At 41.2% G+C, this 27,759-nt stretch overlaps 1 protein-coding gene across 3 annotated transcripts in view; it reads right to left on the bottom strand.

The window, feature by feature from the left end:
- stx8 (syntaxin 8) overlaps nt 1–25,960 on the bottom strand; it is a 180,361-nt gene extending 154,401 nt beyond the window's left edge. For all 3 annotated transcript variants that reach the window (XM_038776794.1, XM_038776795.1, XM_038776793.1), the window contains exons 1-2: nt 25,855–25,960; nt 14,135–14,234 (exon numbers count right to left, since the gene is read on the bottom strand). In XM_038776794.1, coding sequence (XP_038632722.1) covers nt 14,135–14,234; nt 25,855–25,871 — 117 coding nt within the window. In that variant the 5' untranslated portion in view covers nt 25,872–25,960. The remainder of the gene's footprint in view (nt 1–14,134; nt 14,235–25,854) is intronic.
- Nucleotides 25,961–27,759: the final 1,799 nt, after the last annotated feature.

The following is a 27,759-nucleotide window of genomic DNA, read 5'->3' as shown; positions in this document are numbered from 1 at the left end:
AGAATTTGAGCAAATAAATCAATTTAAGCGGCACATGTAAAATAACTTAAGACACATCATCAAGATGCAATATTCCAGATGAAAATACAAAACTTTTCACTTTATGATGCAACAAATCATCTCCAAAAAATTCAATACATTCAAATCAACAAACTATACATGTAAATACTATACATACTTCTTTTTTGATGCATGCTTTTGAGACAAATCAAATTTTTTGTGGTTCTTCAATTTGGAAGTTAAACTAAATTTCACTAAAATAACTAAAAGTTAGCAATTTGGAGAACAAAAGCTCACTTCAGAAATTTTTTTTAAAATGGAAAGTATTGTACATGATCATCAAGAGTTTAAATGTCCTCTTAACAGGAACAACAGCATATATTATGTAGCGTGTCTCAGGAGTAGTAGAGAATAACTTTTGTGATCATCTAAATAATGTATACAAAATTACTTGAGTTTAGGATGTAGAGCGCCTTCAGACTTAGAAGCAAGTTAAATTGAAAATGGATGGTAACTCCATCAGTTAATAAAAAAAAGTTAAAATTAAAATGGAAGGTAACTCCATCGTCAATATTAATAAATTTAGAGTACCCAATTCATTTTTTCAAATTAAGGGGCAATTTAGCATGGCCAATCCACCTATCCTGCACATCTTTTGGGTTGTGGGGGTGAAACCATGCAAACACGGGGGGAACGTGCACACTCCACACAGACAGTGACCCAAAACCGAGATTCGAACTCGGGTCTTCAGCGCCGTAGGCAACAATGCTAACCATTGTGCCACCGTGCTGCCCCCAGATTTGTTCAGTTGATATCTGTCTGAAAACATAACTTATGAAATCTTGGAAATTTAAATTAGTACCGGTGGGTATGTTCTGGGATGACAATATTGAAACACAACCAGGTTTAATATCAAACTGCGTGACTGGAATGCTGCAGTTTCAGAACATGCCATCAAGTTAACTGCAAAACTAAGTGACTGGATATGATTGTTTAGAAATGTGTATGAGGACATCTAGTGTCCATGACTAGGGAAGACAGGCATGATAAGATTAAGAGAAAAATAGATTTTCACGACTGGAGTGGACATCCCTAAACCAGAAAGTTGGTCTCACAGCAGTAGCGTGGGCACTGTAAATCACAGGGTCGGGGAAAAAATCTTTAGACTGGCATTTTCAGTTACATGCAATGCAAATTAGTCAACCAAAATGTTCCCAATTTTTACTTGAGACTTCAGTACCACTTCAAATTCATACTCTAAGACTTGAGTAAGGCGACTGGCCCATTTTAATCAAAAACAGAACTACAGCATAAGTATCACAAGCACAGCAGAATCAAAGAATAATGGAATGGCTACAGCACAAAATACAATCATTTTTTGGCCCTTCAAGCTGGTGCCAGTAAAGTCAAATGTTTTTAAATATAAATTTTTAAGAGTACCCAATTCATTATTTCCAATTAAGGGGCAATTTAGCGTGGCCAATCCACCAAGCCTGCACATCTTTGGGTTGTGCAAACACAGGGAGAATGTGCAAACTTCACATGGACAGTGACCCAGCAACAGGTTCGAACCTGGGATCTCGGCGCCGTGAGGCAGCTGTGCTAACCACTGCGCCACCGTGCTGCCCTCAGTAAAGTCAAACATATGAATTATATTTCACAGAGGATTTTAACCAAGCAAACCCAAAAGTTAAAAGTCTTTAATTCATCCAACCTGGCATAGTGGCCCCGGATACAAATTTATCTCAATGTATCTTTTTAAATGGATGATCAATATCATATTCTGTTTCACTGAAGTATGTGGATTCTGCTTTTTACAAATTCTCTAAAATTACAAGCCCAGCCATCAGTCACACTTGAGAGCGACTGCAATAAGGTGACAATAGAAAAATTATTTGAATCTAAAACTATCACGTAGTAAACTTTATCCTAGTTTTTAAACAGTAATGAAAATGAAATGAAATGAAAATCGCTTATTGTCACAAGTAGGCTTCAAATGAAGTTACTGTGAAAAGTCCCTAGTCGCCACATTCCGGCGCCTGTTCGGGGAGGCTGGTATGGGAATCCAACAGCACAATATATTTCAGAACTGTGTTATCCTAGCTGGTACAAGTAAAATTAACAGTTAGCCATTAGATTCAAAAATCAATTTGTATTGTTTGGGACTGCGGAGCACAGAGTGACCAGGGAACAGAGCGCTTGGTGAAGAAAGTGCTAAATTGGGAATTTGATGCTAGTGGGATCTCTCTGGTAATTATTTCTCAATCTGTAATTTGGTGTAATATTTAGAGTTTGAATTGGGGTTAGTGTCCTGGCAAATCATTGAACAGGGATACGGCTTTAAACAAAAAGGGGCAGGGAAGGAGTCAGGTGAAGAGAGATTTAGAGATCTGAAACATCAAAGCATTAAAAGAGTATAGTGATTTGAATAAAGACAAGTTGAGTGGGGCAGGAAGGGACAGAATTCAATGGTAATAGCGTATCACAAATTAGCTCCATGCAAAGAACAATAGTGAAAAATAAAATTCAAGGCTCTTTATCTTAATGTGCAGAACATTTGTAATAAGATAGCTGAACCAACAGTACAAATAAAGACAGTAGCTGAGATCCAGTCACCATTAGAAATATGGAGAAAAGGTGTTAGAGATGGATGTGTTTATTGATTATAGAAACAGGTCTCTTTTTCTCTCTCCCTGATTAAGACATATTCTATAGAACCCTGCTGGACTTACTAACACAGGACAGCATTGGCATGTCAGCTCTGCCAAGATGTGGAGATGCCAGCATTGGACTGGGGTGAGCACAGCAAGAAGTCTTACAACACCAGGTTAAAGTCCAACATGTTTGCTTCAAACACTAGCTTTCAGAGCACTGCTCCTTCCTCAGGTGAATGAAGAGGTATGTTCCAGAAACATATATATAGACAAATTCAAAGACGCCAGACAATGCTTAGAATGCGAGCATTTGCAGGTAATTGAATCTTTACAGATCCAGAGATGGGGGTAACCCCAAGTTAAAGAAGTGTGAATTGTCTCAAGCCAGGACAGTTGGTAGCATTTCGCAAGCCCAGGCCAGATGGTGGGGGATGAATGTAATGCAACATGAATCCCAGGTCCCGGTTGAGGCCGTACTCATGTGTGCACAACTTGGCTATAAGTTTCTGCTCAGTGATTCTGCGTTGTTGCGCGTCCTGAAGGCCGCCTTGGAGAACGCTTACCCGGAGATCAGAGGTTGAATGCCCTTGACTGCTGAAGTGTTTCCCGACTGGAAGGAAACATTCCTGCCTTGTGATTGTCGCGCGGTGTCCGTTAATTAATTATCTCTGCCAAGGGCAGGATTCTTGCACAGGTTCTGAAACAAGACATTCTTAAACTTGGTGAGGTTGAATCTCATGGTCCAAATGTAAACTAACTAACTGAATAACTGTTAAACAGGATGTCCTAGCAGGCAATAAGCCATGAAATGACTTAACGGGCTCTGGTCAGAAATAAGAGGGATTCTCTCAAATATCTATTGCTTGTTAAGGGTCCTGAATAAGAGATTGGCATTAAGCCCCTATAATCAGGATCAAGAGGAAAAAATGACTCTGTACAGGAAAGATCTTTTCAAAGTGGAAGCATGCTGGCTTTAGCCAAACACATTTGCTAACTTATGACTGGAGGGGTAGAAGAGACTGCCACCTCCAGCTATGGAGATTAGCTTCACCCGTCTGTTTATCTGAACTGGAACCAGGAGACCATTCTCAGTCACTGTTAACCAATGAGATAAGCATTCTCCTGCTTCCCACAACCGTTTGTCTGTTCTGCGGCCAGTAAACCATTCTCACCTGTTACGGGTCTTATGTCTGTTCTGCCTATTTAATTTGTTTATCACATCTAAGCCATTGGCTCTTAATAAAATTAATTAAAACCTTGTATGGTTTTGGTCCCCTTCCTGGGCAATCTGTGACTCCTGTACCAAATCTTACAACAAGGTTCTGAAATAAATATTCCAGCCAACACATCTTGAAAAGACAGGCACAATTGAAATGGATGAGGAGAAACCCTGATCGAAAAGGACATACAAGGACAGCAAACCAGAAAGGATTGTGGCTAAGATCAGGAAGTAGAATCAGTATGGATGGAAATTAGGAAAAATGAGTGTCAAAAAATGCCAGTGGGTGTAGTTTTTAGGTGCCCTTACAGAGGACACAATAATTAGCAAGTAATAATTGGAATTTGTAACAAAGGCAATGTGATTACCGTGGAGAACTTGCATGTAGGCTGGACCAATCAAATTAGCCAAGGTAATTTGGAGGAATTGTAAAATAAGTTTGTGACAGTTTCCACAAACAATACACTGTGGAACAAACTAAGGATAAAGTATTTATGTCTAGTATTGTGCATTGAGGCTGGTTTCATTTCGTAGTAAAAGATCCTGTGGGGGAAAAAAAGTGATCATAAATACAACTGAATTCCATATTGAGTTAACTCTACTCTAGTCCAAAACAAGAACTTAAAACTTTAATAAAGCTAATTGCGTCGGCATGAGGGGGCAGCTGTTTAAGGTTGATTGGGTAAATAGACTAAGAGATATGGTAGGAAATAAAACAGTGGGAAGCTTTTAAAGAGACAATTCAAAATGTTCATCAAAAAATTATTCCATTGAAAAACAAAAGCTCAACCCATAAAGAGCCATCCATGACACACTGGAGAAATTAAGAATAGTATTAGATTTAATTAGAGGTTTATAATTTTGTGAAATATTGTAGCAAGCCTGAATATTGGGAGAGATATAGAAACCAGCAAAGGGTGACCAATAAGTAATTTTTTTTAGAAAAGCTACCAGGAAGAAAATACAGATTGCAAGTCATTTTGCAGCTACGTAAAAAAGGAGTAGCTGAAGTAAATGTTGGTTCCTTAGAGGCAGAGACAGGAGAGATGATGATGGGGGAATGAGGAAATTGCAGAAACATTGAACAAATATTTTGTACCTGTCTTCACAGTAGAAGACACCAATTACATGTCGGAAACATAGAGCAACGGAAGGGCTAATAAGAGTGAGGAACTTAAATTAATTTTCAGCAGAGAAAAAGCATTGGAGAAACCCCAAGGGATTAAAAGCTGACAAATCCACAGGATCACACCCAGATCTTAGGGTTCTAAAAGGGATATCAGTACAGATAGTGGAAGCACTGGTTATGACTTTTGAAAACAAAGGTTTAAATAAAATACGCACCTTGATTGGGTTGGAATTTGTTTTATGGTGTAGTTACTAAAAAGTGAAAGTAACACCAGCCTTGATCCAATGTGCTGTGTCACCACCCTAACCTGCTTCAGTTATCCGTCCCCTTCAAAATTTTTTTCTTCCCCCTTCAAAATTCTAAGGACAATGACAGATTATATTTTGAACATGAAGCACCATCGTCATTCATATGCATTTGACGTGACCAAACACCCACCATCCTCTAAATGATGATGACAGAGCACTTCCATCTGGAAGAATTTTAAAAATAAAATTGATCACTTGCGTTGTTCTTCTTGAAGTTCCTTTGATACAATTTTACTTAATGGGTTTGAATTGGAAGCTGTGCCAGCAGAACTAACCTATCCAGCAAATGGCTACTTTAGTAAGGCACTTTTCAACATAAAAACTAAATGGATGTGCATTAAGCCTTCAATTAGTTGTAGCACTTTATTAAAGCTCCAGTTTCATTTTGAGCTTATGATGTATATGTAGAAAAAAAAACCATATAGACATAAAATATTTTGAACTAGACAATTAACTGTTTTGACAAGCAACATTGTGACCAGCTGCCCTGATCAATTTAGCCAGTGTGCACACCATGTTGCATGAAACCTGGAACCACTCAGTTGCTATAAATAGTAAAATCCTATGTTATTAAGTTCTAAATTATTTTAATATTTGGCAGCCCTGCTCCAAAGTCTAATACGAGATGGATGTACTTGGAAAGCATCCGTTTGCATTTTCTACCAGATGGATTCAAAGGTCTCTTTTCAAACAAACATAAAATACAATAAATACTTCCAGGTATGGACTAAGCTGTCAATACAGTGACACTGGTGGAACTGAAAGTCTGTTTTCCATATTGTAGAGGTATGACTGCATGAGAACTGAAGAGCAATACAGTTTGTGTGCATGTTTAGTGGTGAAAATATAATCCTTGTGCTCCTTGCCAAGGATTACATATGCATAGGCAAGTAAAAATAGACTGCATTTTCCTAGTACAGGTCCCCAAATCACAACAATCAAACCTCCTGTAAAAATATGAATAAAAAATGTTATTGCTTGTCAAGACAATTATCCATTTGAAAAAACGCAACCAGATGGTAGGGTCACGTGATATGAGCTTGGGAGCAGCTAATGTTTGCAAGCTCTAGCACTGCTCGTCTTCTAATCTTTTATTTTATCCTAATGCACATTCCATAATTATCTTTTTGGGGATATATGTCTTGCACTGTGTCCCTGGATGATCCTCGTCAGAGTTTGGTGACAAGGAACTGAGTTGAATCAGAGAGAATCCTCATTTGATTGAGGTGGTAGGAGGAGGCTCGGATGAGTCCAGCTTGCAATGCCGATTTTGCTGGTGACCGGGCCTATGCCTTGTCGGTGCTTTGCATCGAGATGATGGTTGCCATTGCAAATTATGTTTTGGATGTTGATCTCGCCTCCATGGTGCAGATCTTTGGTGCTCATTATGATGAACTGCGAAGTATTCTGGGAGAATTATGGATGCACAGAAGGGAATCCTGGTATTTGATAAAGCAATTTCCCTGGTAGAAATTCCTTTGGTTCGTAAAACTCCTGCTGCATGGTGTTGTCTTCCTGACCGACTCAGGAAGTGGGGGCTGGACAAGGAGCGTTTGTGAGCCTGGTCTCTTGCAAGATGTGGGAGGTGAGTTCCCAATTGAGTTCGAAAATTGGCTGCCATCCTTTAGCAATCTTGTTTTGGAGGCTGGGCACTTCTGGTTCAATGGAGCACACTGTATCCAGTCTTTGAAGCCGGAGGTAGGTTGAGGCCCCTAACCACTGACCTTACATTATCCTGTTCTCGATGCTGGTCGTGAGGGTTTGGAGGTGGCTGGTCATGTTGAGTCATCCATCTCCCATCCGAAATGCCGGAGGTGAAAGTGCTTCTTTCGATGGAATTTTTGAGAGATCCCGAAGGTCGTTTGACGGTACTGTCACAGCTCCTGTCATAGCTTCCAAGCGACATAAGTGGTGTTATTATCCTACAGTTTGTCAATAATCCTGGATTTTGCTCCCTTGCGATTATGCTGTTGTCTTCTCTCGTAGCAAGGGTGGGCAAGGTATGAGGGTGCGGGTCTTCTGTTACCCTGCCTTAGCAAAAATCAGAATGAGTCGGTAATGTGATATGTGGTTTGTTACTGCTTTTTAAAAATTTGCTATAACCCCTGCAGTCAAAACAAGGGAGTGCATATTTGACACCCCTGATCTCATTTATAATGAAGATGAGTGGAGCCACGGCGGGGTGATGGCTGGATGGGAGGTGTGGAGGAGGGTGAGAGGGTTAGTTAAGTCCTCAATAGGATTGAGGATAGCCCCCAGTTAAAGCTAATCGTATCAGGTTTTCATTTTGCTTTTTTTTATTGTTTTGAATTTAGAGAATCCATGCTCATCTCCTATGAAGGTCCAGGTAGATCATGTATCGTGGAAAAGACTGGATTTCTTCTGATTATTCCTTAGGGTTGGCTTTTTATTAATATGAGCTATTAGAGTAGGGGGAAATGAGTAGAGGCGCACACCGGGATGGGGTTGGTTAATCCTTGTTCAAATTGTTGAAGTGAGAGTCTGCATGCTGTGCCTTTACATTGTTGGATCCCTTCTTCAGTTGGGTATAGGATTGATTTGTGCGTTTGGGGGGAGGAGGAGAAGAGAGCTTGGGCGCTCACCTCGAAGAGATATGGGTGGTTTCCTGAGCGTCCTCCTTGCTGTGGTTGGATCTTCCATGGGGAGGCTGTTCTTTGCCTCTGTTGAGGCAATGCTGTCTTGTCCCCAAGTATTCTCTTTACAAAGGCATACAGTGCTAGTCTGTGGCAAACATTCTTATTCCTGGGCTAGCTTGGGTATTCATCCATTAGGGGACTTATTTTTCTTTTGCCCAGTGAGCAGCATACAGTTATCAGCCCTGGTTGGTTCAATGGGTTGTGGGGCGGGGTTCCATTATTGTTCTGGGGGGGCAAGGGGTTAGTTCCCCCTCCCAAATGATTCTCACCTTCAGTGGTGGGGTCTCCCCAGTTGAGGCTGGTGTGATTTTTCTAGCGTTAGTGGGGTTGGTGCATTGCCCTGGGTGTGGTCAGTGAGGTGCAGGGCCACTGAGTGGTAAGTCTTGGAGTGTGCTGGATGTCCTGTGCTGTGGTTGATATCCTGTGCCCCCTTATGTTTGAGACGTCCCTTCTCCAGGGCACTGATTATGGATGTCCTGAGAGGCTCAATTCTTCTTTTGAGGTGTTTGAATGTGCTTGGTTGACGGACTCCTTTGTGCACAAGGCCTGAGGTTGAGCCAAGTCCTGTACCATGGTTGATATCCTGTTGCCATCCCCCACCCCATTATGGTGGGACATTCCCTTGCCTTAATGAGTAGTTTTTTCTCTTTTTCATCAATAGGTGGTGGAATTTCACAAGAGTAATACAGACCCTTGGCCATGTCCTGGTCCGCTTCCGTCCTGTGAACTTATCCTGTAGTTCCCCCTCATTTAAAAAAAAACCATGTTTCAATTAGGTTGTTGGGAGGCGCTGATGGCACTGACCAAAATCCAAATCTCTAGCTGCTCATCCTCTGCACAAATATAGAATTATAGCATCTCGACAGTGCAGAAGGAGGCCATTTGGCACATCGAGTCTGCAAGGACCCTTGGAAAAAACATCATGCTGAAGCCCACCCCACCAACTCCATCCCTGTAACCCCACCCAACCTTTTGGACACCAAGGCGCAATATAGCCTAGCCAATCCACCTAACCTGCACATCTTTGGACATCTGTGAAATGATTGTTCTATTCTGTGCTGGAGGTTGGAATTACATTGCGTTGTGTGACATTTGTATAACACCCTTTTAGAACTGGCTTCTCTCATATTTTCACAGAATCATAGAATACCTACAGTGCAGAAGGCCATTCGACCCATCGAGTCTGCACCATCCCTCCAAAAAAGCACCCCACCCCAGCCCATTCCCTCACCCTAACCCGACCTAACCGTTGGACATTAAGGGGAAATTTAGCACGGCCAATCCGCTTAACCTGCACATGTTTGTATTCTTCTTTTTTGTTCGGGTGGTTATGAAGAATCCATGTTTGGTTCCTGCAGAGGTACAGATGGGTCTGTTATATGAGAGAGGAGGTTGCGGTGTGTCATTGATGCTTCTAATGCGGCTGGAGTTCAGGGAAATGTATGTTGGCGCGTGCCCAAACATGTCGAAAAATATTTATCCTGAACTCTCATGGGTGTTGCGAGCAATCATCGCATGGGAAGGTGTGCACCACTTTACCACGTTTTCATGACTTTATCCTTTTCTTCCTTCTTCTCTGGTGGTGCGAATTGAGGCACCAAGTTGAGTCTAATGATTGTATTGAGCCAATTATATGCTGTTCTCCTGTGCCATTCTGTATCGATGTATGTCAAAACTTTATTTTCTTGCTGAGCTGTACCAGTACTTTGGTTTTGTTGAGCTATTTGGTAAAAAGTAAAACTTGAATAAATGTACTCTAAAGAAAAGCAGCCAAAATGCATGTATACAAAGGCTTAAAACCTGCATGGAAACAAATCTTTGACATTCACAATAAATCTTCTTGCTGCTTTCAAGTAAAAGATGTAACAATGATATATCAACATTGAAGGAAACATTGAAATATGTTGACAGCACTTGTGATCAATAGTCTTAATCAGCAGGGCAGCATGGTGGCACAGTGGTTAGCATTGCTACCTACGGCGCCGAGGACCCGGGTTCGAATCCCGGCCCTGGGTCACTGTCATTGAGGAGTTTGCACATTCTCCCCATGTCTGCGTGGGTTTTACCCCCACAACTCAAAAAAGAAAAAATGTGCAGGATAGGTGGATTGGCCATGCCAAATTGCCCCTTAATTGGAAAAAATAATTGGGTACTCTAAATTTATATTAAAAAAAGGTCTTAATCAGTAGTTAATTTCAAACTGGAGTCTTCCTATTGGTCTTTGACTTGGCACAGCTTATGCTGTGTTTCGAAGGACCCAGGAAGTGGAACAGTGATATCAAACATATCCCAAACATCAATTTAATGGGATAAGTATTATTATACACATATTGTTACCAGCAATAAATACCTCAGCCATCATTTCCCAGAAATGTTAGTGGCTGAAATCCCAGAAAATGACAAGTATAATTAAACCCTTATCATAACTATTGTCCGGAATAGGGGTGGAGGGGCCACATTTCTCAGAAAATGAAACTTTCCCCAATTTCGTGCCATCATGGTGGTCAATTATATATGGAAGTATTTAAACCACAATAAAACACTTCCAGATGAACTGGTTATTACTGAGCACTTTTTTTCCTTTTACAATGAACTGATGATAACCATTAAGGCACCATAGTATATCAAGTTTACATAATTCTGGCCCATAATTTGCTGTGGTAGGGTATATAATGACATCTGTTGTCTGTTAAACTTGTCTTGCGTGTTTAGGTTTTTAATTTTTTGCATGGAAAGCTGATGAAAGTGTGAGCTCATAAAGTCACAGCAAGAGAAACAGGGCATCTGGGATCTGAGCAAACAGGCCAACAATTGTGCATCTCTTTAACCATACAGACTGAAGGATTGTGAAATCTGTCATCGTTGGCCCCTTGAAAAAAGGATGACATCTGCCAGTCATCATGATTTGTGTGCCCTCAGGTGAGTCAGCAGGCCGATCTTGGATGCACAGGTCTCTGGGTAGAGGAGACAACAGTTGCCCTGCGGTAGGGGGGTTCTCGAGCTGGGTTCCGCTCGCTCTCCTCACACTTTCATTACTTCTCTGCAGCAGAGTTTACATGATTGGTTTCCGACTGGGTTGTGGCTGGTTGGCTGAGACGCCGCCACATGGCAGGTTCCCCCCATGTACCAATGTCAATTTGTCCCCTTTTCAATGAGACTTCAAAGAGTGTCCTTAAAATGTTTTCTCTGCCTTCCTCGAGGTCAGGTGCCACACGTAAGTTATTAAAAGGGGATCTGCTTTGGAAGCTGATTATTTGGCATGTGGATGCAATGTCCAGACCATTAAAGCTGATTTCATTTGATCATGATTGCAATGCTGGAGGAATTAGTTTTGGTGAGGATGCTGCCGTTTGCTCAACTGTCTTCACTCTTGACTTTCACAGTATCCTGTGAAGACATCACTGGTGGAAATTCTCCAGAGTCCAGAGGTGTCTTTGGTATATGACTAAACTCCCATATCGAACGGTGGTGACAACAACTGCATCACAGTCTTTGTCGTCTTCAGGAGATCTCTGTTGTCAAAGACTCGGTTATGCACTTTTTGGAAGGCTGGAATAGCAGATGCTGCGCTGGATCTTTAGAAAGGTAGCTGCCAAGATATAGGAACAGTGCAACAACTTACAAGGAAGCGACCATTTCAGTGGGTGGACTCAATGTCAGCTCAGGTACAGAAAGAGAAGGTGGGGGGGTCAGAGAATGAAAGGTTCGATGAAGCAAAACAGAAAGGAAAAGATAACAAAAAGTAAAATGTCATATCAGATACTCCAATAATTAAAGCCTGAAGGAATGAGTTTCCACACATGTATTAAAGTGAAGTTGATTGCCCAACATTGAATCATATCATAGAATCCCTACAGTACAGAAGGCAGCCATTCGGCCCATCGAGTCTGCACCGACCATCTGAAAGAGCATCCTAACCAGGCTCCCGCCCTATCTTTGCCGCCCTACCCAACATGCACATCCCTGGACACGAAGGGTCAATTTAGCATGGCCAATCCACCTAATCTGCACATCTTTGGACTGCGGGAGGAAACCGGAACACTCGGGAGGAAACCGACGCAGACACAGGAGAATGTGCAAACTCCACACATTCACCCAAAGCTGGCATTGTACTCGGGTCCCTGCTGCTGTGAGCCAGCAGTGCTAATCACTGTGCCACCGTGCCACTCATTAACACTTACCACAGGATAAGGTTATTCAGGGGAGACTTAAAATGACTTAACATTGTCTGACAAATTTACTTCTTATCTACCACACAAATGCAACAACTTCACACCATTCAATACCTTTCAATGGTTAGGGAGAGAGTAGAATGCCGTTTTGGTGAAGCTAATGGCTGGGCGGAGCAACTCAGGCAGCAAATTTTAGAATTTTGAGTTCAACCACACCCGAGTTGCACATGAATAAAGATGATCACAATTAACATCACCATTGTTTTGTTAGAAAAATGTGGACCATTACTAATTGAATTTTGAAACACGGAACAAGTCATTTGGCCTATTTAATTCATTCTTTCCAGAATGATACCATCATCATGCATTGAGGAAAATTGACAGGTGCCCAAGATTAAATTGCCTTATCATCTCTACAATACAGCAGTTCGGATCCAAAAATGAAACTAATAACGGAAATGAAAAACTACAATTGCTTCACGAAGCAAGTCAGATTATGAATTTTAATGTTTGAAGGAAGACGACGTTGCCCTCAATCAGCTCCAGCACAGTGTTGCGCAAATACCTAATTTCATGATTAATATGTTTTAGGAGTATAACATTTGGTTTGAGGATTTAATTTTGTTTATGTGGGGTAAAGGGAAAAACCTGGGTTTGAGAAGCTGGTATATACCCCTAAGGTAATTACAAAGCCAAGAATGGCCTGTATCTTAAAGATATTAGAAGTAGAGGTGTGTAAAACAATAAACTTCAGAATAAAGCCAGTGAGTCCAGTAAGATTGCAGTTGTCTATCTGGGACATCCCAGGGTATGCTTCTGTGAGGATAGGCTGCAGGGAGGTACCCTTTGTTTGGATTTGTCTGTGTTATTTCTTACAGGTACAGGCAGTTGGGGCCTGGAACAGCTTTGAGACAAGCAGAGAGAGAGGATTCTGTCAGGATTAGTACACAAGGAGCAAACAGCTATCGGAAACCAAAAGTGTCCTCTGATTTCAGAAGTCATTGAGAAAGAAAGCAGCGAGACCGATGCTTAAAAAACAGTGTCCACAATAATGAGGTGCTTGAGGAGAATTGGTGGGTTGCCTGCAGGATGCTATTGAGTAATCGCAAGTAATCTCATACCTCGGAAAGCAGCAGGGACACTGAGGAGAATCAAAGTGAATTCCTGGGAACTGTGGCACACCTTTGCTTGGTTCCAGAGGAAGTGAAGGAAGCTGTAATGTCTAGGGAACTCTTGGGTTGAAATAAAAGTAGAACAAAGTGTAATGCTGAGATTTTGGGGTTTTAAGAGAATGTTTTACAAAAATGTTTTAAAGTTAATAGTACCAGCTTTATTCAATTCAAACAACAAAAGTTATTAACTGGGAGTTTAATATTTTTTATGCTTTCCCTTGAAATCATAACAATAGAATTTGCACATCCATAACATGATTACCTATTTAGACACAGTATATAAAGTCCACCCTGTCCTGGTTTTAAATGTGCACCGAGAGTATGCCAGAATGGAAAAAATAGAAAAAAGTGTTGCCTGGGATTGCTGATTTCTGACAAAATATATATTTATCTATAATTAAAGTGGATTTCCTAATTGAATTGTTTCTCTCAACATTATTTCCTCAAACAACACCATAAGAACCATGCTCACATAATAATAATCTTTATTAGTGTCACAAGTAGGCTTACATTAACATTGCAATGATGTTACTGTGAAAATTTCCTAGCCACACTACGACAGCTGTTCGGGTACACGGAGGGAGAATTCAGAAAGATCAATTCACCTAACACACAAGTCTTTTGGGATTTATGGGAGGAAACCAGAGCGTTCCGAGGAAACCCACACAGACACAGAGAGAACGTGCAGACTCGGCACAGATAGTGACCCAAGCGGGATTCGAACCCGGGTCCCTGGCGCTGTGAAGCGACAGAGCTAACCACTGTGCTACCATGCCACCCATAAAAGAAACTGCAAAATAAAAGCAACCACCACTGAACTTACCTTTGAAGCATTACCTCCTGTTCTCATCTGTCTATTACGTTCATGGATAGTTTCAGCAACCTCTTGTGCGAGATGGCAGGTGGAATCATATTTCATTAACCTGAACAGGGAAAAGATTAAACATGTCCAAACGTGAATCAGAATAAAATGCTTATATTGTGATATTTAAAGAAATTTAGTTAGATTACATCAGACATTGGCTCATGACTTATCCTTGCCAGTCAGAGTCCCATTCTAGAACTTAGAAGCACTTGAAGTACTCTACCATTTCCACACAGCCTAGGAGACAGCTGCAGACTTGTATCTACCATCATTGAGATGACATGTCATCCCCAGTGCCTGTTCCTGTGGTTCAAGTCGATGGTAATGGTCCCATTCCTCTATCATAAGAGCAATGAGTTCTCCCAGTGGTCTGGCCAATTCACATGACCAAAACAAATTAACTGATCATTCATCTCATTGTTGTTCATGGGATCTTGCGGTGTTAAATGAGCAATGCCAATTCAGAATGTTTTTAGCCCTTTCAGGCACTTGTGATATGTAGTCTTTCAAGTTGCAGAATAGCAAATGGACAGCAGCAGCAATTATTCTCTGAAATGCCCTACAAACAAGTTGAAATGGCACCAGATTCAAGAAAAAAAACATTAGATCACCTTTTTAGTTGTTTGGACCGCTTTACACAGCAACATAAATCATGCTAGACCTATAAATCTGTTATTTACCTATAAATATTTGCCATTGTGGCAAAAAATGAAACTCTGTTAACAATTCAGCTTGCTGTACGCCTGCTCTGACTGGATCCTCTAAACCAGAGAAACCATTTGATAACCCCAGTAAATTGCAGAGAACATAAAGAGACACATTTAAGAGACATTCCAATCATGCTTTTAGTATTGGAATTGTAAACTAATCATTTTCTATTGTTCAAGCCAACAAGAGTTTAACACCACTGCAAATCTTTCATGGTTCTGACATTATTTATTTGTTCCATTACTGTTTAATAAATACGTTTGGGAGTTAAAGGCAAAACAAGTTGCAATGAAGTGTTATAAAGATAATTCTTTGGAGGCACAGAAACACTGTCAGTGCAGAAGCAATGAGTAAACGAGTTCTCTACTCATTATCCTGGATATGCTACAATATTGTTGCCAAACTAAAGGTTAAATTAAAGAAACTTTCAAGAGCCGTAAGTTCTTAACAATGAGAAACACAGAAACCAAAAATATCTAGACTGGAAAGCAAAAATGAACAAAAACACTTCACAGCCAACATAATTAACATGAGAAGTGCAGGGCATTCTCACTCAACAATGCATTTAAAGTTAATCTACTATGCAGTCATGATTCTGAGAATCTACAATGTTTGTCAGGATGTTAAATGCTCTTCATAGATACTAAAAATCTGAGAGTGATTAATGGATTAAAATCTGATCGGGGTGGCTCAGTGGCTAGCACTGCTGCCTCATGGAGCCAATGGATGTGGTATATCTGGATTTCCAGAAAGCCTTTGACATGGTGTCACACAAAAGGTTGCTGCATAAGATAAAGATGCATGGCGTAACGGGTAAAGTAGTAGCATGGATAGACGATTGGTTAATAGAAAGCAAAGAGTGGGGATTAATGGGTGTTTCTCTGGTTGGCAAACAGTAGCTAGTGGTGCCCCTCAGGGATCAGTGTTGGGCCCACAATTGTTCACAATTTACATAGATGACTTGGAGTTGGGGACCAAGTGCAAGGTGTCCAAGTTTGCAGACGATACTAAGATGAGTGGTGAAGCAAAAAGTGCAGAGGATACCAGAAGTCTGCAGAGGGATTTGGATAGGTTAAGTGAATGGGCTAGGGTCTGGCAGATGGAATACAAATGTTGACAAATGTGAGGTTATCCATTTTGGTAGGAATAACAGCAAAAGGATTATTATTTAAATGATAAAATATTAAAACATGCTGCTGTGCAGAGAGACCTGGGTGTGCTAGTGCACGAGTCGCAAAAAGTTGGTTTACAGGTGCAACAGGTGATTAAGAAGGCAAATGGAATTTTGTCCTTCATTGCTAGAGGGATGGAGTTTAAGATCAGGGCGGTTATGCTACAATTGTATAAGGAGTTAGTGAGGCCACACCTGAAGTATTGTGTTCAGTTTTGGTCTCCTTACCTGAAAAAGGACGTACTGGCGCTGGAGGGTGTGCAGAGGAGATGCACTAGGTTAATCCCAGCGCTGAAGGGGTTGGATTACGAGGAGAGGTTGAGTAGACTGGGACTGTACTCGTTGGAATTTAGAAGGATGCAGGGGATCTTATAGAAACATATAAAATTATGACGGGAATAGATAGGATACATGCGGGCAGGTTGTTTCCACTGGCGGGTGAAATCAGAACTAGGGGGCATAGCCTCAAAATAAAGGGAAGTAGATTTAGGACTGAGTTTAGGAGGAACGTCTTCACCCAAAGGGTTGTGAATCTATGGAATGCCTTGCCCCGTGAAGCAGTTGAGGCTCCTTCATTAAATGTTTTTAAGATAAAGATAGTTAGTTTTTTGAAGAATAAAGGGATCAAGGGTTATGGTGTTCGGGCCGGAAATTGGAGCTGAGTCCACAAAAGATCAGCCATGATCTCATTGAATGGCAGAGCAGGCTTGAGGGGCCATATGGCCTACTCGTGATCCTAGTTCTTATGGCGCTTGGACCGGGTTCGATACCGGCACCGGGTCACTGTTCGTGTAGAATCTTTCACATTCTCCCAGTGTGCATGTGTTTCACCCCGCCAACCCAAAGATGTGCAGGTTAAGTTGATTGGCCACACTAAATTGCCCCTTAATTGGAAAAAAGAAATCTGATCTAGGACCTCAAGATGGCAGCAAGAATTTGTAATTCTTGTATGGACCTAGAGATTAATCACCCTCAGATGTGATATACAAGTCTGTAACAACGTTCAGAAACACTGCTCATGAACAAGAATGTTATGTTAATGTTATCTGGGGCACTGATTTATTTTATATATATATATATATATATATATATATATATATATATTATATACACACACACGTATGTGCAGTCAATCAAACAATCAGTGTGGTTAAATAATTACAGTTTCAATTCTGAGTTAAGCATTGTGGAACATCAACTTTTTCTTAACAGATTCCCCCTCTTACAGAAAATAAATATTTGACGTAAATTACCATAACACAAATGTATTTGCTTTCTTTTCTACAATATATGCACCCTATTCCCCCTCTTTTTTATGGTAATATCCACCCTTAAATTCTCTTCCTTATTGGAAAAGACACCCCTCTTTCACAATTTCTAATAACTTCTTCAAGCTTGCCCCTTTTTTTCGTCAGTCAGAGCCTTGGTAATTGCTGTCAATCCACCTGATCTTGTCAATCTCCCTGTTCTCTCGCATTTGTTTTAGACCCGCTATGTCAATCCGCAGTGTCTATGTGACACTATCGGTACTGTTCCCAAGTGCCCTGTACCATTTAAAATTTCATTCGGGATCCTGGATATTTTAAAAAAATGCCACACCTACTGCCTCCACTAAGGCCAGTGTCTGCTGCCAATGTATTTTTTTTAACCACTCTTATCTTTTTAGTTTTCCATGACAAAGAGCAACATTTTCCTTTCTCCCCTAGGAGAAAAAATGATAAAACCTCCCGCACTCCAAAAAGCCATCACAGAGATTAGCATAAGATGTGTTACTATAAACAATCAGTTTCAGTTGTCTAATATCACCGAAAAGTAGGAATTTCAAAACACAATTCTCCAATTTTAATTTTGCCAATGTTCGGTTTGCTTCGAACAATTACTTCAACTTTGGAATAGTTCACTTTAGTGCTTAGTTCTAAAATATCAAATTGGCGCCTGTCTGGTTTGTGTGGCTAACCAATTCACCTGCCCGATTAAACGTCAAAGTTTCTCTTTTCCCATTTCAGAAGCCACCATATCCTTTTGTGGGGCCCTACCATGAGTAATTGCTATGGGGTTGATAATTTCCAAGTACAATGACATGCGAACCACTCTGCCCGATTTCTAACCCAATATAGTTGAATGTATCAGAGGCCTGACTTCCAATTTTGAACTCGGTTTTAAGCCAGTTAATCGTAACATTTTAAAATTCGCCACTACCACTCCACAAAAAAAATCATCCACATGCATCATGAAGATGCCTGATGGTTTCCCTCCATAGTGCCAATAAAAAACATCCCAGGGCCTGCTTTCAACTGAAGACAGCCCAACTTTAATAAAACAGACCTCACTAAGGAATACCAAAATCTGGAGGTGTCAATCAACCCGAATAGACATTTATTTAACTTCCAGAGTACCCTGTTTTTGGCGCCTTTCAGAGGATGAAGGAAAATTTCTCTTTGAAGCTAATGTCCCTGTAAGAAAGCAGCTTCATTATCTATCGACGTGTATTCCCAAGAATTTGTGGCTAACAGAGCCAAGGTGATCTTCAACATAACCTTTCCTGCCATAGGTGAATCTACTCTATTTTTGAATAAATAAGGGGCTGGTTTAACACAGGGCTAAATCGCCAGCTTTGAAAGCAGGCAAGGAAAGGCTAGCAGCACGGTTCAATTCCCGTGCCAGCCTCCCCGAACAGGCGCCGGAATGTGGCGACTAGGGGCTTTTCACAGTAACTTCATTTGAAGCCTACTTGTGACAATAAGCGCTTTTCATTCATTTTTTTTTCATTCTTATATCTTGGTCACTCAGGTTTTCTTCAAAACTTCGTGCCACCAGCCTGGATTTGGACAAGTCCCACCAGGAAGCACCTTTTTCATCCATATCCACCTATGATAGAATTCATTTTCCTCTATCAGGGACCTCGGTGTACACCCCAAATTATTTTAAATTTCGCAGTCCTTGTCGTTTTGCACCTTTTATTAATTTATCATCTAATTTTTTGGAAGTCATTAAGACCTCTCGATCATATGGTCTTCTGTTTCTTGCCGCGTTCCTAATCTGTACAATATTTCTTGCCCTTGTTAAGTTGTGCCCTCTATCCTGCTACTACTTATTCTGCCCCTCCTATTATGAGATGTTCTTTGAACAGTTCTTGATCTCTCCCTATGGGCGCGTTCGCTGCCAGACCTGTCCAAACTGACACCATGGTCTGTGCTCTCCATTTTTGTACTTCATGTTCCCAATCCATAGGCCTAGCCTCCTCCCCTTTAACTTGTACATTCACCCAGTTTTTATCTTTTCTAGTGGCCTTCCGTGCTCTGCCAAGGACAGTTGAATTCTTCCACTGACTAGCCCCTTCTGACAAGTTTGTCACTTCCACACCAGAAGGTGGTGACGCTCTGGAATGCACTGCCTGGATGGTGGGCCTGGAGGGTTGCCTCACAGCCTTTAAAAAGTACCTGGATGAGTACTTGTCATAACGTTCAAGGCTACGGGCCAAGTGCTGGCAAATGGGATTAGGTAGTCATCAGGTGTTGTTTATGTGTCAATGCAGACATGGAGGGCCGAAGGGCTTCAACTGCACTGGATTATTCTGTGATAGTGCCTGGATTATTCTGTGATAGTGCCAACATTTGGCAGTTGTCCTTTTAGACAAATATCCTCATCCGGTTCATCAGGATTACTATGTGCTTATTCAGACACCCTGTAAATTTTCACCATCTGGTCCTCATAATTCTGTAACATATGTGTATGAGAAATCCTTAGCACTTTCAATAAACCTCTTCGAATCTACAAACTTGTAATCTGTGCCCACTAATTTTGACAAGTGTACCCTAACAATTTGGTTTCCATGCTGCAAAATTATTGTTTTACTATTTGTACCCATAACCTTTCCTTATCCTTTCCACTCGCTAAATCCATCTCTTTTATAGTTTGCCATTTCTCCCTGTTGAAAAATAGTTTCAAACGGCCGAACATTGTGCCCCAAAAGCTTTCAGAATTCTTTGAGATTTCTGCTTTCAGGAATGCTCTCCTGCCCACGTGCAGTGCATTCAATTTCTCAGAAAAGATAATCGTAGTCCCCTCCCAAGCTAGAGGATGATCATTCATAACGGACGGAATTGGGGAAAATTTGGGGGGAAACCAACTGATATGGACTGCAGCCCCTAACCATCTGTCATGAATTCTTTGCATGGATGGTCCATGCTAAAGCTGAAGTTAATTTGCAACTTGGGTATCTGCCAAAAGTTTAAAAGCATTTCATCATTCACAGCATGATTTCTCTCACACACTCCGTTACTAAGTGGACTTTCTGCAGCTGTATTCATAACTATGTTCATGTTCTCACACATATGCCAAAATTCATAATTAGCAAACAACCCCCCCCCCCCCCCCCCCCCCCCCCAAATTATCAGGGAGAAACTTTGCGGCTGGCCCCATTACAGTCCCTAACTATTTTTCAATATCCGTTTCACAACTATTTTATTTGCTTTACTACTAACAATCGTCGATTGACTAAACCTAATTCCCAAGTCTACGAAGTGTAAAATGAAAATGTTCTTTTCTTTACTACGAACACCTTAAGATCCATAACATAACTAAAATCTCTCGTAAAGGCATACTCGCTATGGGTCACGACGGTCTTCTATATTTGTTACATCTATCACTTAGCTGTTATATAAGTTTGGTATATTCTTCATCTCTTATGCCTGCATCCCTGAGCAACGTTTTTACTCATTGGGAAGACGGATGGGTGTATCGCCAGTGTAACTTTAACAAAATCAACTTTTTGTTTGCTAGACTCCTGTTCTCTGATGCTAACAGTATTTCCTTAATTTCTTTACAAGAAAAATTAGGATTCATTAACTGAATACAATAGTGTCCAGACTGTGTAGATTTAGGTCTACAATTTTTCCAAATACAATGGCCTTTTTTTTAATATCAGGTTTCATATGTGCTTTAGTCATTGATGGTCGGCTCAATAGTAAAGGTTTTGCGCTGGGTAAGACATCCGTGCTAATAAAATTCTTTCTCGCGATTTGACAAGGAATCACAACCATTTTCAGTGATTTAAGGGTATTCTCATCCCCAATCTGAAACTTGTGGAACTTCAAAATTCCTTAACATTGTTTCGATCTTTGTCACTTGAGTCCAGGTAATATTTCAACTAGTCTATTCCACATGTTGTACATGCACATCCACTGTCTAATAAGGTACAATTGAAGGACTCTGCAACCAGCACATTCATTAATGGACTAAAACTTCTCATTACGAAGACAATGCCCTCTCTTTGGTCAATATCTCCCTCTTCTTCTTGAGTCTTCTATCTAGTGTTTGGTTTCACACCATATTATTTCTTCAGGAGTTTATTGCATAATAGAATTTTGAATCACACCTAAAACACCAATTAACCACACCCTAGGCTTTCTGGGATTAATTTTGCTGTTGAAATTTACAAATTCATTTTTCCTGCCAGAATTGTTAAAGCTGTTTCTCTGCATTCAAAAATGTGCAGGGCAGGTGGATTGGCCATGCCAAATTGCCCCTTGTTGGGTGTAAATATTCACATATAGATCTTTCTGGTAAGCAAGAGAAGCAATTTATTGTTACAGAGCTCTGGGAGAAGAGTCCTAGACCCCACCTGCGGTCTGTGGGAACACCTTCTCAGTCAAGCCAGGGCTTACGCTGGTTTAATGTTTTCAATGATTTAAGGGTATTCTCATCCCCAATCTGAAACTTGTGGAACTTCAAAATTCCTTAACATTGTTTCGATCTTTGTCACTTGAGTCCAGGTAATATTTCAACTAGTCTATCCCACATGTTGTACATGCACATCTAATGTCTAATAAGGCACAATTGAAGGACTCTGCAACCAGCATTGTTAAACTGCAAACCAGTTTAGTTTATGTACTCATTTACATGTAGCCAATCGATTCCCTTATTAACACATTTAGATCACATTTCTCCAATCAATTCGTTATACATTAGGTTACATTGTTCCAATCAGCTCTTTACATTTGTGATTACATATTGGTCATGGTGTCGCAGGTAATGACGCACAGGATCTAGAGCCTCTTCCTCTTTTGGTTGCTGTCTCGACAGTTTGGTCACCCGCTCCTGTGGTTGTGGAGCAAGGGTCAGTCACATACACAGGATGCACCTGGTCAGGAGCCACTTGTTTCCCCCATAGTTTGTGTTCAGCAGAATTCAGTCTTCGTACAATAGTCAAGTATCCCGGCGTGCACCGCCAAGTCTAAAAATTGACTCCAACACCCCATAATTGGAAATAAAATGGAGTACTCCTAAATTTATCTTTTTTAAAAGTGGTTTCTGTCCTCATTATTTTTAGTTATAGAACTTGTTTCGTATTGGCGCTTGCAGCCTATTTCTAGACCATCTCGCCATTCCATTAACATAGAGTCTTCCATAGTCTGTCTTATCACCAATCAGCCTCTTTTCTAACATGAATGTTGCCGAGAAAGAATGTTTGCCCAGAAACCTTTTAGAGCCTCTGACATTTGTTCGAGCAGGTTGTGTCTTTCTGCAAATTTAACTCCCGTCAAAACCAGAAGCCGATCCATATTTGTAACATTAACAGTCTCATAACTTCAACGTCAGTACGGATTGAGGAATTTCTTGTGGTAATTTTTGCAGCCTTGTCTAAATTTACTAAATTCCATTATATACTCTTTGATGGGAGGCATCCTCCAACTTTCTAAATTTGTCAAAATTGACTTGGCCTCATAAGTAGTTAATAAGTCATCCTTTTTGTAAATCTTATCCATGAAAGTTAATAATGTATCCAAACTTCCAGCTGAGTTGAAATGTTCCGGCTCCAATTCCGAGAGTACCTTGCATCTTATTTTGTTTTTGTAAAGCAGTGAAAGTGCAGGGCCATTCCTTGTTTTTCCTTGAACAAGGACGTAACAATTGTCCACATGGTAACTTCTTTCTTCCATTGGTCATAGGGTTGACACTCAGAAAATAATGGCGGGTAGTCATACCTCAACACTCTACCCTTGGATTCAGCCATTTTTTTCCCATGTTAATCCCAATCACTCTTCAAGAATGGAATTCTGAATGCAGTTTGTCGTCCGAAGAAATCTTAGTCTGCAATCCTTTTATTTTACTTACTTGCAGAAACCATCCTCTGCTACCATTGTTAAATTCCGATGACGTCTCAGCAATAAAAACTGGAAAGCAAGTCTCGACTTCTTCAATTCCAATTTTGTGTTCTCCAATCACTTCCCACCCAACACCACAGTGCCAACTGTATCCCGTTTATATACATGTGCTGACTATCAAACAATCAACGTGGTCTATTAAGCAATTGCAGCTCCAACTTCAATTATGACTTAAGCATTGTGGAACATGAACATTTTACTAACAACTAGACGTAATTTGAAGATTAATACAAAGATTAGTAGCAACAGAAAGAGGAGTTCTGGCAACTGGTTTAGATCAGTGGGCTAGACAGCTGGTTTGTGATGCAGAACAAGGCCAGCAGCGCGGGTTCAATACCCGTCCAAGCTGACCCGAACAGGCGCCGGAATGTGCGACATGGGGCTTTTCACAGTAACTTCATACTTGTGACAATAAAAGATTATTATTAAATAGAAACCCAATTTTTTTTACATCAAAACAACAGGAGAATGATGTCCAAAATATTAAGAATAATATGGAAGGAACATTAGTCGAGCTATGCTTTCAATCAATTGACTTCCAGTGGCGGCTATGAGGGAGTAGGTCGCATACTTGGTGGCTCCCTCTCTGGCCGGGCTTTTGGACCTTTTTCCCCGACTTGTTCGTGGTTTTGAGTCTTGATTTGGAAAGTGCGGGCAGTTAAGTACTGGATCCACACAGTGATGCATGGAACGGAGAACCCCAAGGGACCGTATGGGAAGAAACAGAAAGATGCTTTCAATCAATCACTGAACAGCAACTTGTACGTTGGCAGATATGTTTCGAGATCAATATGTATGCCACAATTACCACAGGAACAGGAATAGGCCATTCAATCCATCGAGCCTGCTCTACCATGTAATATGATCATGGCTGATCAGATACTTCAATACCTTTAACACCCACTATCCCCATAACCCTTTATCTTATTGTTAATCAGAAATCTTTCAAACTCTGCTGTAAACACACCCAATGGCTGAGCTTCCACAGCCCTCTGGGGTAGAGAATTCCAAAGATTCACAACCCTGTGTAAAGAAGTGTCTCCTCATTTTGGTCCGAAGTGACATCCCCCTAACTTTGAAATTGTGCTCCCTGGTTCTAGACTCCCCAACCAAGGAAAACATCTTACCTGTACTGCCCTACCTATTCCTTTAAGTATTTTGTAGGATTCAATGAGGTCACCTCTCATTGAAATCAGAAGAGGATAGAAGGATGTAGGATTCACAGGAGTGAAAGTTCTGAACATTTTAAATAGACCCTAATGTTACTTTGCCTAACTGTATGTCAAGGAACATTGCTTCAATCTAGTTAAAAAACAAATTTCAGGCAAATGTCAGGAAGCTTCTCTTTTCATGCTGATGAACTCAAATAATGAACTTCTGGGTAAAATGTTGGAGCAAAAGCTGTGGGAGACAAACAAAGCAACCCTTCTCAATTACGATGGGAGCTTTCCTCATCAATGTCTATCTGTGCACAGAGGACCGTTATCCCATTGTCGCCACTGCCACTTGCTTTCATTATCACCCTCATAAGACCAAGAATGAAGAACACTTCCAAATATAGGGCAGTGCACAACAAAGGTGAAGGCATGAAAATAAAGAGAGACAGGTAAAACAAAATAAGAGAAAAGAAAATACGTGAATGGTATCCAACCGTTCCTTAAACCCACGCATCTGTCCAAATTGCCACGTAATTAATTGAACATTTCTCTCAATATTTACAGTTGTGATATGTATCCATCAAAAGATGTACACATACAAGTTATCTCTGTATAACCACAGATGCACAATATTTCATGCATGTAATTACTGAACTTTGTGCCTTCCTGGTAAGGTATGGGAGATACACAGACTGTTCACTACTATAAATATATCTCCACACACACACCGGAGATAAGAAATCTGTCACACTTGGCAGCACATATATATTTCAAGGACTTGCATTTATTTAGCACCTTTAATGAAGCAACATGCAAAGGCACTCCACAGAGGAATTGTCAAAATGAAATGTGACACAGAGGCACATAAGGAGATGTAATCAAAATATTATGTCAAAAGATAATCAAAAGAAAGTGCAGTACAAAGGAAGAGACATTTAGAGAGGAAATTGCAGAGCTGACATATAGGCAGCTGAAGGCAAGACAGTGAAGGGCGAGAGGGTGATTAAAATCAGAGATATGCAAGTGGCCAGAATTGGAAGGAGGTTGTAAGTTACGGAAATACAAAAGGTGTGAGGTCAAAGCAGGATTTGAAAAGGAGGGAAATTTTACAATCAAGGCGATGCTTAACCCCAAACCAGTGTAGGTCAGTGCACACTCCATACACCCCTTGCAAAGGATCTGTCCTATCATAGCAGCTTATAGATCACCTATATATCACACGCACCCTGCACTGTAATATCCCTTATCAACAATATCTCACACCTTTCACTGAAAATATCTGATATAAAAGGATATCTCACAAACCCTGCAAAGTAAGTACCCCATATAAACAGGCTGGGCACTGTAAATATCTCTTATAAACGATACATCTGGTGGCACAGTGGGTTAGCATTACTGTCTGACAGCGCTGAGGACCCGGGTTCGATCCAGGTGAACCTCTCTTCCCCACCCCCGCGACGCCCATTCCACCCTCACCAGGGCTCTCGAGCCATCGCTCCCGTCCGGCTGTTGTCCGCTTCCGGTTATCTGTCCGGCTCTCATTTCGGTCAGGCGGGCGACAAGTTTCCGGCGCATTGGTTCCGGACGGCACATTGGTTCCGGCCGGGGCGTGGGTTCCACCGGAATGTTTCACAGCGGCAGCAGCAGAGGGCGTGACCCAGAGTCCGGGCCCCTTGGGTTACTCAACAACAAAAACAAACAAATCACGGGTGGACAATTCAAACTGAGAAACAGTTTCTCAGGGATCCGCAATTCACTCGTTTCCAAACTTGACACCGAAAGCACGAGGTCGTTATCGAGTTGCCAACCATGCGCTCCAGCCTGGAGGAATTAAACGCTAATATTTTCTGCCCACCCTGACGAGGAGTAAAAGTCAGAATAATAAATATGTTCTTTGGTTTATTGGCTGCAACGGTGTTGCAGAATAGAAAAGCAACAGTTCAGACCAATATTCTTATTTCCCCATTTTACTACTTTTCCCCCCTTCTGGTCCAGGTAAGCCATCAATAAATAAAACTCATCCAGGAATACCTCCGAACAGAACTGCCAATCCCAGATATCACAGAACATACAGGGTTAATACCTATCAAATCCAGAATAGTGCGAGACAACCAGCGGCAGGGTGGCACACTGGTTAGCACTGCTGCCTCAGCGGCAGCGACCCGGGTTCAATTCCGACCTCGGGTGACTGGAGCCTGAACGTTCTCCCCTTGTCTGCGTGGGTTTCCCCCGGGTGCTCTGGTTTCCTCCCACAGTTCAAAGATGAGCAGGTTAGGTGGATTGGCCATGCTAAATTGACCCTTAGTATCGAAAAGGTTAGGTGGGGCTACTGCGTTACGGAGATAGGGTGGGGCCTGACGTTAGGTAGGGTGCTCTTTCAGAGGGTCGGTTCAGACTCGATGGGCTGAATGGATTCCTTCTGCCCTGCAGGGATTCTATTCTAACCACAAGACTGATGTAAACTTTGTTTATTCTGCCTATTATATAATTTAGTGTCCCAACTGTGCAACATATTGCAATCGTTTCAAACTTACCTGTTGTATAAATTAGTAACAAGTCTTACAACACCAGGTTAAAGTCCAACAGGTTTGTTTCAAACACGAGCACTGCTCCGAAAGCTCGTGTTTGAAACAAACCTGTTGGACTTTAACCTGGTGTTGTAAGACTTCTTACTGTGCTCACCCCAGTCCAACACCGGCATCTCCACATCAGGGTATAAATTAGGAACTGACCATGGTTCTATCTCAATGGCCAAGTTTTAAATTCTATATATTGGTTTGTAAGATAATAAATGTAATATCCTGACAGCTGGGCAACCACCAAGATAATTAACAAATAACGGTTTATTAAAGTATGTGGTGAATGTATCGATACTGTTAATTCACCAGTAAACTGTATTACGTTATACTATGTTATTAACCCCGTGGGCTCCATCTATGGGCCATTGTGTGGTTTCATCCACAGGGGGAGATGTTGGAGCATGTACGGGCTCTGCCCATGGCTGCACCCTTTAGACGATGTATAAGAGCAACAGACCTGCGGGACCGCCTTCAGTATTGTACTGGTCGCAGGCAGGCAAAGTTGTAAGTTGATTAAAACCACTGTTTACTTTGACACGTGTCTTCGAGTGAATTGATGGTCGCATCAATTTAATCAACTTAAAGAACTACTATGGAGTCAGCCCTCAAACCTGACAGACTGGAGCTCGATCCACAAGCCGCGGAGGTGTAAGAATTTTTTCACATTGGCTTCGGTGTTTCAAGGCCTACCTTGCCACGTCATCCGTCACAGATGAACAGAAATCGAGTCTCCTCCACCCACAGGTGAGCCATCGCATTTCTGCCCAGCTCGACGAAGCCACCTCCTATACAGAGGCCCTCG

The sequence above is a fragment of the Scyliorhinus canicula genome, chromosome 18 (assembly GCF_902713615.1).
Source record: "Scyliorhinus canicula chromosome 18, sScyCan1.1, whole genome shotgun sequence".
NCBI lineage: Eukaryota > Metazoa > Chordata > Chondrichthyes > Carcharhiniformes > Scyliorhinidae > Scyliorhinus > Scyliorhinus canicula.
Note: the sequence above shows the minus strand (reverse complement) of the source record. Positions and strands in the feature narration are given on the sequence as shown.